General features: G+C 39.5%; 1 protein-coding gene across 6 annotated transcripts in view; it reads right to left on the bottom strand.

Moving 5' to 3' along the window:
- The window catches only part of PALLD (palladin, cytoskeletal associated protein), a 467,101-nt gene that overhangs the window by 230,359 nt on the left and 222,409 nt on the right, over positions 1-14,333 (bottom strand). For all 6 annotated transcript variants that reach the window (XM_058309553.2, XM_058309467.2, XM_023583763.3 and 3 more), the window contains 3 exons: positions 6,239-6,305; positions 4,868-4,973; positions 2,382-2,447 (listed from right to left, as the gene is read on the bottom strand). In XM_058309553.2, coding sequence (XP_058165536.1) covers positions 2,382-2,447; positions 4,868-4,973; positions 6,239-6,305 — 239 coding nt within the window. The remainder of the gene's footprint in view (positions 1-2,381; positions 2,448-4,867; positions 4,974-6,238; positions 6,306-14,333) is intronic.

The following is a 14,333-nucleotide window of genomic DNA, read 5'->3' on the forward strand; positions in this document are numbered from 1 at the left end:
CTCTGTGTGTGCGGCACCATTCCTGGGCAGGCAGCACTTTCTTTCCCGCTGGGTAGCTCTCCTTAAGGGACGCTCACCTTGCACGTGGTGCTCCCCTACGGGGGGACACCCCTGCGTGGCAGGGCACTCCTTGGGTGCACCAGCACTGTGCATGGGCCAGCTCCACACGGGTCAAGGAGGCCAGGGGTTTGAACTGTGGTAGACAGATGCCCTAACCACTGGGCCAAGTCCACTTCCCTAATTTTTCTTTTTTAAAAGCTCTGTTCTTAACACATGGAATGCTGCATGGTTGTCTTCTGGGGAAGGGGAAAATACCATTAATAGAATGTCTGTTTCAGGAGTTGGGTTGCCAAGGGGGAAACAGGGATTTCTATCTGGTTCTTGAGGCTCCTGCTTGGTGCCCAGGAGGAACTTCCTAACATTTACGTGCACCAGGTCACTTTGGCAGAGAAACTCTGTGGTAAGAGAAAGGAAACTCGTGTCCTCTTCTCCTTCCCTAATGCCACCGTCGTGGATTTTATTTCTTTAAACCAACAGGCACTTAGGGACCTGGCACCCTATAATCAACTATGTTAGACAACTATAGGTCAGACAGCACAAACATTCTGGTGATAAAATCATGGAGCTGCTTGTAAAATGCTGGACAAATAAACCCATAGGACTGTACAACACAGTGAACCCTATTGTAAATGATGGACTACAGTTATTAGAACAACTGTAAAAATGTTCTTTTGTGAACTGTGACAAATGTACCAGGCTAATGCCAGGGGATAATAATCAGATGGTATATGCGACTTCTATTTTATGCATGATTTTTCTGTAAAAGAATAATTCCTCTAATTTAAAAAAAGATCCTATTAAGATGAAGCCAAACTGAAACAGGGTGGGCCTTAACCAACTATGGCTGGAGCCTTCAGAAAGCAAAGGAAATTTGGACCCAGAAGCACGAGCCGAGAAGACAGAAAAAGACGGGTCGCCTTGGGTCCTCGGCCGAGATGGACTGCCAGCAGGCACCAGCAGAACAGGCTCAGAGAAAATTGGCTTTTGGCTACCTTGATTTTGGACTTCTATAGCCTCTAAACTGCGAGCCAATAAATTCCTGTTGTGTAAGCCAAAACCAAAACCAAAACCAAAACCAAACAAACAAAAAAGCTCTTAAACTATGTACTAAGTGTGACATGCCTACCCCCTTTGTAAGTGTTCCCTGTTCAAAGCATCAAAGGAGAAACCACTGGCTCAACAGGGATTTGTAATTCTGATATGGGCCTGTCAACTGTTTTGGTAGTCTGTTCAGGGGCAGAGTTGTAAGGCTTTTGTCTCCAATTAACACTTGTTGTCTGTGTCCTACTGAAAATAGCATAATGGTTTATGGAAACATCTTTAAGCAAGCTGGATTATAGCTGGGCTTAGGAGAAAGTACCAAATCCTACATGAAAGTCATAAAACTGCCTTGCAAAAGGTTTATAGATTTATTTTTCACATTTGTCTTTAGTCCACTTGGAATTGATTTTTGTGATAGGTGAGATGTTGGAGTCCAGTTTAATACCCTTTTTTTTTTTTTTTTACTTCTGCTGAAGCATTCATTCTTTTCTCAGTGATCTGCAACGCCAATTCTTTCACAATCAAGTTTCTATAGATATAGAGTATCTTTCTGGTATCTATTTTAATTCACTCATCAATCTGTCCAGCCTTGTGCCAGTAACATACAATTCTAGTTACCTTTAGAAAAAGTCCTGATATAGCAGAGGACAAATCCAATTGTTCCCTAATACCAGCCTTCTCCCCGCCGCTTTGGAAGTACATTAGCTATTCTGAGTCACTTGTTCCTTCATTCAACCTTTAGAATCAGATTGCAAAGTTCCGTATCAAAAAAAAACGTAAATATTTGGGTCTTTTTAAGTGTCTTTCAAAGGCATTTTGTAATTTCCTCAAAAGAAAAAAGAAAGAACAAATGCTACATGGAGGCTTTTCTGACTTGAGCGGTTGACCAATGAAATGGGTGGCGTTCAGCCTGGAAATGCAAATCATCCACTTAGGACAAATTAAAAATCGTCTTTTTAAAAAAATTATTTCTATAAAACTTGCTGGCTCTCAAGCAATTTTGCAGAGCCTTCTGTCGTATTGTTCCTACCTGTTTGGCTTTCCCACAATATTTTAAGCTCTTTCAGGTCATTGACCACCACTATAATACTCAGACCTTCCCATGGTATGGTCACACGGCAGTTGTTCCAGAAATATCTATTTAGTTCCAAAGGTAACCATGATAATCAGCCTCCTATTCTGCTCATTTTAAATGTTAAAAACCTGCCACACGAAGCCACATGTGAGTGGAATTCAAGGACCAAAGAGAATCCAGACAATGAGACTCGCAGATGTCAGACCTTTGTGAAAACCGGAGGAAAGCAGGTCCCTTCAGGTCGGCAAAGATGCGAAGTTGGGCTGTGAACCTGAAAGAACCAGAGACATATGGATCAAATTCTAAATATATAAATTGCTGAAAAGAAGGGCTAAAAAAACCCTTTCATTATTGGGATGGCTCCACTTGAATGAAACAAATGAATGGACATATCACCATACATCATTTTGCTAGTCTACTGTTACAGTACAGACATTGTTCTACTTCCTCATTTCACATCTGTTACTCTTCTCTATTCAAAAGGATATTCAAGGTAAAATTTCCCCAGATCCTAAGGGATCCATGAGCTTTTAAATGCAATTACCAAATGGGTTTCTGTGTGTGAGACTTCCACAGAGGTCTTTTTAAAAGTTCTCACAGACATTATATTTTATTTTCAAGGTCAATCTGGATTCATTGAATAAAAAGTGTGAGTTACTGGCAATGGAGAGTAAAGTAAATTATCTGACATCTCTCTACCTTTTCTTTGTATATATAAGGGTTATAGGAAATGAGGGAAAAAAGGAATAAATTATTTTTCTTGCTGTACAAAAAGCAAAGGGGTTGAAACACTGAATGGCACTCATTGGGGAAATACAAGGATTTCAGACTGTAAGTGGAAAATAAATCTTTGTACATAACCATTTATTTTTATTAAACAGTCTAGATTTATTCACTTTTATGGAAATGATTGTTAGCTTATTAATCCAAGATCATGCTGATGGGAACTGATGGGTCAAAGTATGCCACAGTAAGTCACTGAGATGGTTGGGTGAGTAGTACAGATGCTAGGAGGATAACGGATCTTCTCCATTATCTCTGTAAGATTTTTACTGGCTTCTGATTCAGGAAGTCTGAGTCTCCCTTTTCACTGTCTTTTTTATGTCCAAAGAGTAGAGTCAGCACTTAGCTAGGACTTCCTCAGTGCCAGGCACAGTTCTGTCCTATGACCATTAACTCACTGAATCTTCATGACAGCCCTGTGAGGCATTTGGTATTGCTGTCTCCATTTTTCAGATGAAGAAACAAGGCAGAGAAAGGTTACATCGCAAGTCAAGGTCCTCATGCTTAGTAAGTGGTGGAGCTTGGATTTAAACTAGCTTCAGTGTGCTAACCTCAGTGCCATATTGCCTACAATAAGAAAGCAATGCTGTGTCTCTGAGCACTTTGCTCTCCTAAGTATAAAACTGGGACAGAGTACCTTCCGTTCATGTTCCTGTACAATTTTACCATTAAAAATATACAATTTTCATCATATTTAGATGTGTATGTTTCTGCACTTCTGTACTTTCTGTACTACACCTTAATACAGCCCATCAGACTCAAGAACTTCTCATGTGTATATTTCCTTTTTCTTATGTTAGTTTATAAACTCTTTGAGAATGGTATGGGTACCATTTTATTTTCCTATCATGAAATGCCTAGGACAGTGCTAAGCATTTAACAAATATTTATCAACACTTACACATCAAATGACAACAACAATAAAACAACAAAAAACAAAACACAATCCACTAACATCCATTAACCAGGAATATTTCTGTAAATTCTCCTCTGGTTTATTGGCTTGAAGGAAATTTCTACTAGATATTCCTTCTCTGAGCAACTTAACTTTGCCTTTTCATCTGCATGAACCCAACTGCCTTTTCTCTACTTTGTCTGCAAATTCTACATATCACAAAGGATATATCGCAGACTATAATTACTTAAACATCTATGAGTGTTCAATAGATAGTAAAGTGTGATATAGAGCCTGGTTATGACCAGCAGAAGACATACTTATGATTTAGAGATGATGTCTCTACTCAAGAGTGTAGGGGAAAAGGCTTCTGCGAGTGTTATAGCACCAAGCCAATGTAACATATTAGGGAAATTTCAGATTTTAGTATTTACTTTTTTAAACTTCCTTGTTTTTGCAAAGTAAATTCACTACAATTACTTTGCAGGAGTTAGTTTGTATCATTGTTCTTTCCTGAATAAAGCAGACTTACAATGAAGTAAAAGCGGGATAAAAATGCATGACAAAGCCAAGGAATTTGAAATTTTTTAGATATTTAATATCTGTTTAGCTCTTGAGGATGGAAAAACTTTTTCTTGGTATATGGGTTTTTCTTTTTTTTTAAATTTGTTTTCATTGAGTTAATGAGTTTGGCTAAACAGAACGGGCATATGTATGGGAATAAGCAAATAGCCATCACTAAAACAGATACTATTTTGGTAGATGTTTGGCTGTTAGAAAAAGAAGCTCCCAATGGAAATGCAGTTGATGACTAGTTGGTGGTGTGGCTGCTTTTTAAAGACTATTTCTCATGGACTAAAAGGAAGAAGTTTACCTACCATTTTCTTTTCTCTCAGTTTTGTTTCCACTTGGAAAATGTTTCAAGGGAGTGTACTAGTAAGAAGTAAGGCTATAGTCTTCAGAAGTTCGCTAGTGGGTTGTCTCCCTGTGGGCTCTGACCCAAGGACATTTACCTGTTGATTGGGGACAGATAAGGGTTGAGTCACAGCTGTGGTCACTCCTGTCTTGGGAGATGATGACCCTATTGTGAAGGAAACGGAAGTTGTTTTCTTTTGAGCTCTGGAAAATAGGGAGGCAAGTATTGTGTCAGAACATTTTTTTGGCAGAAGTCACTCTTTGAAAACATTCCCACAGAATAGCTCACTTTTTTTGTTTTGTTTTTGTTTTTTGTATACTCATTCCACTTCAACTGTATGCATCTCAGATATAGAAATTCATAACCTAGGATATCTGTGGTCAGTTTATGCATAGAACGTACCTCAGAGACATTTAATAAAACAAACACATGGAAAGAAAAAAAGTATCTCAGACAGTGCCACAAAATAGTAAGTATTATCCTTGAAAATCCAAAGAAAAAATGAACGTATTTGGAAAAATCCCAATCTTTATCAATACACCAGTTTGAAATCTTTTGGATTAGGGTCCTACATTTGATTCAACGTTCTGATGGTCTGTTTTAGGTCTAGCAACTGTTCTTTTTCTGGTTTCTAATCTTGGTAAGTTTACATTATCCTGAAGTTTTTTTCTTTTTTTAGTGCATAGAAGTTAGTGCGGTGAATGGAAAGGATTTTTAAAAGTTGGTTTTTAGACGCAGCTTTGCCACGTGGCTGGCTGTGCAATCTCAAGCAAGTCATCTAACTCACTGAACTTGAGCTCCTGAACTGAAAACAGGGGTCGCAGAGTATATTATTTTATGAGGTCCCTTCAGCATCCATATTCTGTGCTTCTCTGATGTTGAATTGGTGTGATTGCCATGTACGTGCTAGGAGACCCAAAGGATTTATTTGAGCAGTCTCAGCGTTAACCGACTTTTCCACAAAATTCCAGTAGATTTTATTTAATTTTTGCAAAACAAGATATTGACATTTTACTAATCCGCATGTCTGTAGGAAGAACTAAATTTTGTAATTTTTCATGTATAGGTCTAACTAGAAGTGGACTTTATGCAAATCAAAATTCATGCCTGGCCTAATTAGGTATTTTTCAATTTGCTTAAATAAATTGGTCCTCATTTACATTTTAGTAATGATTTAACTGATTTTACTCTTAACATTACTTCTCTTTCCACACATTTATAACCAATTAGCTAGTTATAGTTGAAACTAACATTGTATATAGCTAGATATTAGCATATTGATGATGAAATGCAGACTTCAAAGTTCAAATTTATAAGTTAAAAATTGAGTTCCAACTTCAAATATTTGCTTTTTTATTGACATCAATTGATCTTTTCCTTCAAAGAACAATATGCATGGTTTCAGACTCCTACAAATCTGCTGACATTCTTTATTATATAGATAAATGATGGACTCATAGGCACTTACTGTGGCATAGCTCCAAGTTTTGATTTGAAAGCTAAACTTTCACTGTCAGAATCTGTTGAACTGGCACCTGAGAAAGCATTGAAAAAAACAATAATAGTTAAGATGCATATTTTTCTTGTGGTATCCATAATAATTTCAAAGAGTAACGTTCCCCATTTAAAATAAGTAACGTAAAAAGTCTTATTTCTTATGTAAATACACAATGAAATGGAGGTTCAGACCAGTTTTATTTGACTTTTTTTTTATTTTAGAAAATCATTTAGAAAAAGAAAATCTATGAAAAGCTTTCTCAAAGCAATTTCAAAGCAGATTTATCATTACGTTCATTCTATATCACTTCAGCCATCATTACCATACATTTAAATGGCTGATAAACCATGAAATGAGGTGTGTATGTGTGCAAAACATCTATGGGTTTAAATTTAATCCATTCCCAAGAGGCTAAATGGTATTGTGATAGTCTGAAATTTTGTAAATCACAGAAAGAGATCATGTTCTAAGAACTAATCCTTTTTCTGTGGTTATGGGGTCCTTTGATTGCATTAAATTCAGTGAAAGGACCTTGATTAGATAGTTTTTTATTAGATCGCTTTACAGCCCTTGAACAGACTATGCCAGTGAGACATGACCCAGGTGTAGGTCTCCACCCTCTCGCTGGGGTCTTATATAAACTGAGAACTAAAGGCAGAAACACACTGAGAAAGACAGCTGCCATTTTCACCCTGCCAAGGAGAGCAGATTCCAGCATTTCTGTGACCAGAGACACCATGTAGAGCTGAGAGACTGGCTGGAGGCTGGAAACAGCAGCGTGCAGAGACATGAAAAGAGGCCCCTGAAAGGCTAGGCCTGCAGAGGAGCCTGAAGCTGACAGAGAAAGTGGCCTGGAGGAGAAAGCAGAGGCTCAGACGGAGAGCCGCCATTTTGCCTTGCCACGTGGCAGGAGTCCAGGACTCCTGGACTGCCAGCAGCCGACCTTTGGTGAAAAAGTGTCTCTGACGATGCCTTGATCTGGACACTTTCGTGACCTCAAAACTATAGGGCTTTTTCCCTAATAAATTTCCTTTATAAAAGCCAACCCACTTCTGTTATTTTGCACCAGCAGGCTTGGCAAACCAAACAAGTGAGGATCATTAATGTCTTCTTTTAGTCATTAATGGGGAGATGCTTTCTGATTCTTGGCTAACTTAGATTATAGTATGACAGTGGCTTTATTCTTAAGTAAGAGGGCCTCTTATTTTGATGACTTCCAAATTTTATTTGCATCATTAATGTTCCTGAATTAATTCTTAGTCAAAATGTAACTTGCATTCAGGTTTTTTTTTCTTTTTTTAAGATTTATTTAATTCTCTCCTACCGCCCCCCCCCCACAGTGTTTGTGCTCTTGTATTCATTTGCTGTGCATTCTTCTGTGTCTGCTTGCATTCTTGGTGGCACCAGGAATGTGTGTTTCTTTTTGTTGTGTCATCTTGCTGTGTCAGTTCTCTGTGTGTGCGGTGCCAGCCCTGGGTGGGCTGGGCCTTTTTCATGTGGGGTGGCTCTCCTTGCAGGGCCTTGTGCATGGGGCTCCCCTATGCAGGGGTCACCCCTGTATGACATGGCACTCCTTGTGTATGGGCCAGCTTACCACATAGGCCAGGAGGCCCTGGGTTTGAACCCTGGGCCTCCTATATGGTAGGTGGATGCTCTCTCAGTTGAGCCACATCTGCATTCAGGTTTTAACGCTATCACATTTTGTGTGATGGATGGGTGTTCAGGGAGAGTGATTGTCATCCTGAAGCTTGGCAAGGGTGGGACTTTCAGCCTAGTGTTTATGGAGAGCATGGCCCCTGGGAAAGGGCATGAAAGGGGTGGAGCTGCTACCCCAAGGACAGAATCTCAATTCATGGATGACTCTCAGACCTCAAAATCTAATGGACTGAACTTCTGGAAAAATGGAGGATTAGAGAGGTGGAAGAATCACTTCTCTCCTAGGCAAAAGAGCTAAGAGTACAGGTGGAGATTTTCTGGAGGGCTGCTCTGGCGCTCAGGGCACTAGGGGAAGGCAAGAGATGACCCAGAAGAGAGATGGGCAAAGGAAAGGAATCACAGCTGGTTGTAAAGTCCATTGGTAGAGCTGCAAAAGCAGCAGTAGGCACCCTTTCCCCCACCTGCAGAGCTAACAGAAAGTTACAGACTGCAGAGGTGGAGGACTGAGGGACCGCAGGGGTCCTCTTCCCCAATAAAGGAACACGGGAGAGACACAACCTATAGCAAATTCAGATTTTGGCCAGTGAAGTTGGTCTGCTGAATTGGAGGGGTCGCAGACTTTCAGGATGGGTAGGGCAACAATGTTTGCCCTGAGAGCTGGCAGGAAGCTAAAGATAATTTGCCTTCTCAAACACTCTCCCTATTGTTCTGGACAGGGTACTGAAGAAGCAGAAGGATAGAGGGTATGGCTGGCTGAACAATGGTAGAGAAAGTTTATTTGTTCACCTTGGCCAGCCCTTAGGACAGTGCTTCTGACTGCCCACCAGCCTAAGGAGTTACACTGAAAGCATTCCCACCAGTACCTGGGTCTGAGCTGAGAGGTCTGCCAAAGAGCATCATCTGATGGCCAGACCAGAAATAATAATACATAAATAAAAGAGGCAAGCAGGTACCTTTACTGCCACCCTCTCCAAGGCCTTTGGAGGCTGACCTGCACCCCATGACTGGGTCCTTAAGCTCTGGTTTGGGCATTAAACAGGGGCAATCCTAAACATGTAGAACAAGTTGAGCTAAGAGTCAAAGAACAGAGATAGCGCACAGCTATTAATAGTAAATCCCCAGGCAATAGAGGGAAATTGAACATCAGAGTAAACTCAGCATCAGAATCTAATGCCTAGACATCAGGAAAAAATTACAAGCCATACAAAGAAAAAGGAAGATATGACTCAAGCAAATGAACAAATCAAAGCTCCAGATGAGACAAAGGACTTGAAACAGCTAATCAAAGAGGTTCATACAAATCTCCTAAATCAAAGGATGGAATTGAAGGACAAAATGACTAAAGAAATAAAAGGCATTAAGAAGGCACTGAGGACAACCAGCAAGATGGCGGTAGAGTACGGAGCTCCTAGAGTCAGCTCCTGCTACAGGGCAGTGAGTAAACACCCAGAGCTATCTGGAGCTAGCTGACGTACTTGTTTGGGGCTCCAGGAGACCAGAAGAGCATCCTGCAACATACTTGGAAAGAATGGAAGGAGGAGGCTACCCATCTGCAGAGAAGATTCATAAGTAGAGCACTCCAAGTCATGGAGGCTGGTAACCATCCTCCACTGGAGGCACAAGTCATTTTGGCAGCTATTCTGAGGCTGGAATTGAAAGCTCCACTTCCCAAAAATGGGAGGAAGAGAAGGTTGGGCACCAACTTCAGCAACTGATAAGTAAATTCGGTGGGCTAGAGTATAATCCTGAGAATAGCTGAAGTTTGAACCTGTCCAAGCCAGAAAGAGGCCGGGAGCTGCCATCTTAACTCGGCACCTGGCATGAGGGGAAGCGGGGAGGACTGAAAATCATAGTGCTGGTGGGGACCAGGTTATTTCCATCCAGATCAGATTGCACCTCTAGCATACGCCCCAGTCCCACCTCAGGTAGGGAGGAAACTAGGGGCACCTGTGCCAGCCTCTTGGGGAAATTACCAGCCAAGCCGTGGAGGCCAGTGATCATCCTACTTTAGCAGCACAAGCTGCCCCAGGAGCTATTCTTTGGATGGAATTTGAAGGTCCATTTCCCAAAACCAGGGGAGAAGGACACAGTTGGCCACCAATTTCAGCTGACTAAGAACAGCTAAAGTTTGAAATTATCCAGGTTGGAAAGAGGCTGGTGGCTGCCATTTTGACTCTGCCCCTAGCCTGAGCAGAAGATGGGCTGACTGAAAATCACAGTGACAGTAGGAACCGGTTTCTTTCACCCAGACCAGCCTGCAGTCCCAGCCTAGGCAGAGAGGAGGCTGGTGGGCCATGCACCACCCTATCCAGGTAACTGCAGGTACATTTGGCTGGCACAGACTGAATAATCGGAAGTCTATCGGGGCAACCACAGTGATCTTGGACCCGCACTGCATAGATTGCTGCCCATACCTGCAGCTACATCCCAACCCCAGGCAGGGGAGAAAGGGGTGTGAAGCTTCATCAGTCTCTCTGGGCAACTACAGTCTAAGCCTGCACAACTTGGGATTATGACACAGCTGTGACTCTGTCCCTATCCCTGGCAAAGGAGAAAGTTGGGAGAAACTTCATCGGTCCCTGAGGTAATGAGGGTAGCTTAAGCCTCCACAGTTTATAGTACCAACTATATCCTTGGTTCCTACTGCACAACCAGCTAGGGAGAAAGGGAAGGAAGCCCTAAACTAAAGAGAAAACCTGCACCCAGAATAAATACTCTAGTAAGCCAGGTGCCAAGACACCAACAAAAAATTACAATCCACAACAAGAAAGGGGAAGATATGGCCCAGTTAAAGGGATAAGATAAGCCTCCAGATGACATAAAGGAGTTGAGACAACTAATCATAGATGTTCAAAAAAATCTCCTTAATAAATTCAATGAGATGGCTAAAGAGATTAAGGATATTAAGAAGATATTGGATAACCACAAAGAAGAATTTGAAAGCATACATAGAAAAATAGCAGATCTTCTGGGAATGAAAGGCACAATAAATGAAATTTAAAAAACATTGGAATCATACAATAGAAGATGTGAAGAGAGGCAGAAGAAATGGCCTCTGAAAGTGAACATATGAAAGAACAGATGAAGAACAGAAAAAGTCAAACAAGGTCTCAGGGAACTAAATTACAGCAAAAGGTGTGCAAAAATACATGTCATGGGTGTCCCAGAAGGAGGAGAAGAGGGAAAAGGGGCAGAAGGAATATTTGAAGAAATAATGGTAGAAAATTTCCCAAATTTATTGAAGGACATTGATATCCATGTTCAAGAAGCACAACGTACTACAGTCCAAAAAAATCTAAATAGACCAACTCCTAGACACATACAAATCAGAATGTGAAATGCCAAAGACAAAGAAAGAATTCTGAGAACAGCAAGAGAAAAGCAATGCATAACATATAAGGGATACCCAATAAGATTAAGTGCTGATTTCTCACCAGAAACCATGAATGCAAGAAGATGGTAGTATGATATACTTAAGATACTACGAGAAAAACTTCAGCCAAGAATCTTATATCCAGCAAGATTGTCTTTCAAAAATAAGGGAGAGTTTAGAATATTCACAGATAAACAAAACTGAGAGAATTTCTAACCAAGAGACCAGATTTTCAGGAAATTCCAAAGGGTGTGCTAGAGCCTGAAAAGAAAAGAAAGGAGAGGCCTAGAAGAGAGTCTAGAAATGACAATTATATCAATAAAAGTAATGAAAAGTGTCCTAAGAGTGGTAAAAATAAAATATGACAGATAAAACTCAAAATGTCAGGAATAAACTTAACCAACAACATAAAGCATTTGTATTCAGAAAACTGTAACTCAATGTTAAGAGAAATCAAAAAAGGCCTAAATAACTGGAAGAACATTTCATGCTCATGGATTGGAAGGCTAAATATCATTACGATGTCAATTCTACTCAAATTGATTACAGATTCAATGCAATCCCAATGAAAAGTCCACCAGCATTTTTTTAAATTGAAAGCATGATTATCAAATTTATTTGGAAGGGTAAGGCCTGAATAGCCAGAAACATCTTAAAAAGGAAAAGCAAACTCTCCTCTCTAGACTTTAAATTATATTACCTAGCTGGTAAAAATAGCATGGCACTACCATAAAGACGGACACATAGACCAATGGAACCAAACTGATGGTTCAGAAACAGACCCTCACATACATGGCCAAGTGATTTTTGACTATCCTGTCAAACCTACACAACTTGGGCAGAACAGTCCACTCAACAAATGGTGCTGCAAGACCTGGATAGCCATAGCCAAAAGAAGGAAAGAGGACCCCTATCTCACACCTTATCCAAAAATTAACTCAAAATGGATCAAAAACCCCAAAATAAAAGCAATAACCATAAAGTTTCTAGAAGAAATTGTAGGAAAATAGCCTCAAAACTTTTGGTGGTACACGGTGATTCTTAAAGGAGATAAGAAGAAGCCTGAGATAGATTACTGCTGTTTAATGTATACAGCAGTTTTAATTAGCTTTATTGTAAAAGTGTGGAAATGTATAGAGTGGATGGTTACATATAGCAACAGCTCATTTATAAATGGGGATGTGACTGAAAATGGTAGGCTAGGTAGGTAAATGCTAATTAAGAGGATTCTAGAGAATATTCTAGGAACAGAATAGCACAGTAAACCAAGAGGTGGATGAGAATTGTGGTTGATGGTACACATTCAAGAATGTTCTTTGTGAGCTAGAGCAAATGTACATCACTACAGCAAGGTGGTGGGAATGTGGAGAAGCATGGGAATGATATATCTGGAATGACCTATGGACTGTGGTTAGCAGTAATAATATAATATTCTTGCATCTATACCAAAAATGTACTGTGTTAATATTGGAGCAGTCTGGAAAATGTGTGCCAAATGTACACTATGGACATGGTAACAATTGGATGATATTATATTATTTGTAACAAATGTTCCACCACAGTGTTGTATATTGATAGAGGGGTGTTGTTTGGGAATTCTGCACATGTGCATGATTGTTTTATAAGTTTACAACTTGTGTCATAAAAAATATATTAAAAAAATAATAGGGTGGGTTTGGGGAAAAATACACCAAATATAAGATAAGGATTATAATTAGTAGTAAGATTTTGACAATATTCTTTCATAATTTGTAACAAACATCTCACAACAATGCAAGCTGTTGGTGGAGGATTGATGTATGGGACCCCTGTATGATATTACACATGTTTGCTTTGTAACTTCATAACTTTTACTATACACTTATTGTTTATGTATGTTCATATATAAATGATATGATAATAATAATAGGGAGGGTTGGGGAAAAATACTTTGGATAGTAGTACTATTTTGACAATGGTCTTTAATCATTAGGTTAAAAGGTTTAACAACAATTTAAGGGGTTTGTAGTAGGGTGAGGTGTGAGAGTCCTGTATGATGTTATATATGTTTGTTTTGTAAGTTCACAACTATTACTGTACAGTTATTGCTTATATAAGTTTATGTATGAGTAATACACTTTACTAATTTTTTTAAAGTAAAAAAATAAATTTAGAATCATTAAAAAAAGAGGACACTGAGTGAGCACAAAGAAAAATTGGAAATAACAGAGCTTATGGGAAGGATAGACACAATAAGTGAAATTAGAAATACAACAGATGCACACAACAGCAGATGTGAAATCAAGTAAGAAAGAATCAGTGACACAGAGGAGAGAACAAATGAAATTGAAGAGAAAGAAAAACAGAAAGAGAAAAGAATGGAAAAACCTGAGCAGGGACTCAGGAAGTTGAATGATAACACAAAGCACACATACATGTTATGGGAGTTCCAGAATGAGGTAAGAAGGGAAAAGGGACAGAAGGAGTATTTGAGGAAATAATGACCCAAACTTTCCAACTCTCATAAAAGACATGAATATATACGTCCAGGAAGCACAGTGTACCCCAGTTAGAATAAATCCAAATAGATCTATGCCAAGATGCAGGATATGCAGAATGCCAAATATCAAAGATAAAGAGAAAATTCTGAAAGCAGCAAGGGAAAAGTGAAACATCATGTACAAGAAATGTCCAGTAAGACTTAGTGTGGATTTCTCTTCAGAAATCATGGAGGGAAGAAGGCAGTGATATGATGGAACTATGGTACTGAAAGAGAAAAACTGCCAGCCAAGAATTCTTTATCTGGCAAAACTGTCCTTCAAATACGGTGGTGAGCTTAAAATATTCACAGATAAACAGAATCTAAGAGAGTTTATAAACAAGAATCCAGCTCTGCAGAAACACTAAAGGGAGATCTGCAGCCAGAAAAGAAAACACAAGAGAAAGAGGCTTGGAGGAGAGTGTAGAAGTGAAGACTATCTTAAAGGTTAACCAAAAAAGGTAAAAAGATGGACAAAAATATGATATGACATATGAAAGCCAAAGGATAAAGTGGCT

The sequence above is a fragment of the Dasypus novemcinctus genome, chromosome 1, assembly GCF_030445035.2.
Source record: "Dasypus novemcinctus isolate mDasNov1 chromosome 1, mDasNov1.1.hap2, whole genome shotgun sequence".
NCBI lineage: Eukaryota > Metazoa > Chordata > Mammalia > Cingulata > Dasypodidae > Dasypus > Dasypus novemcinctus.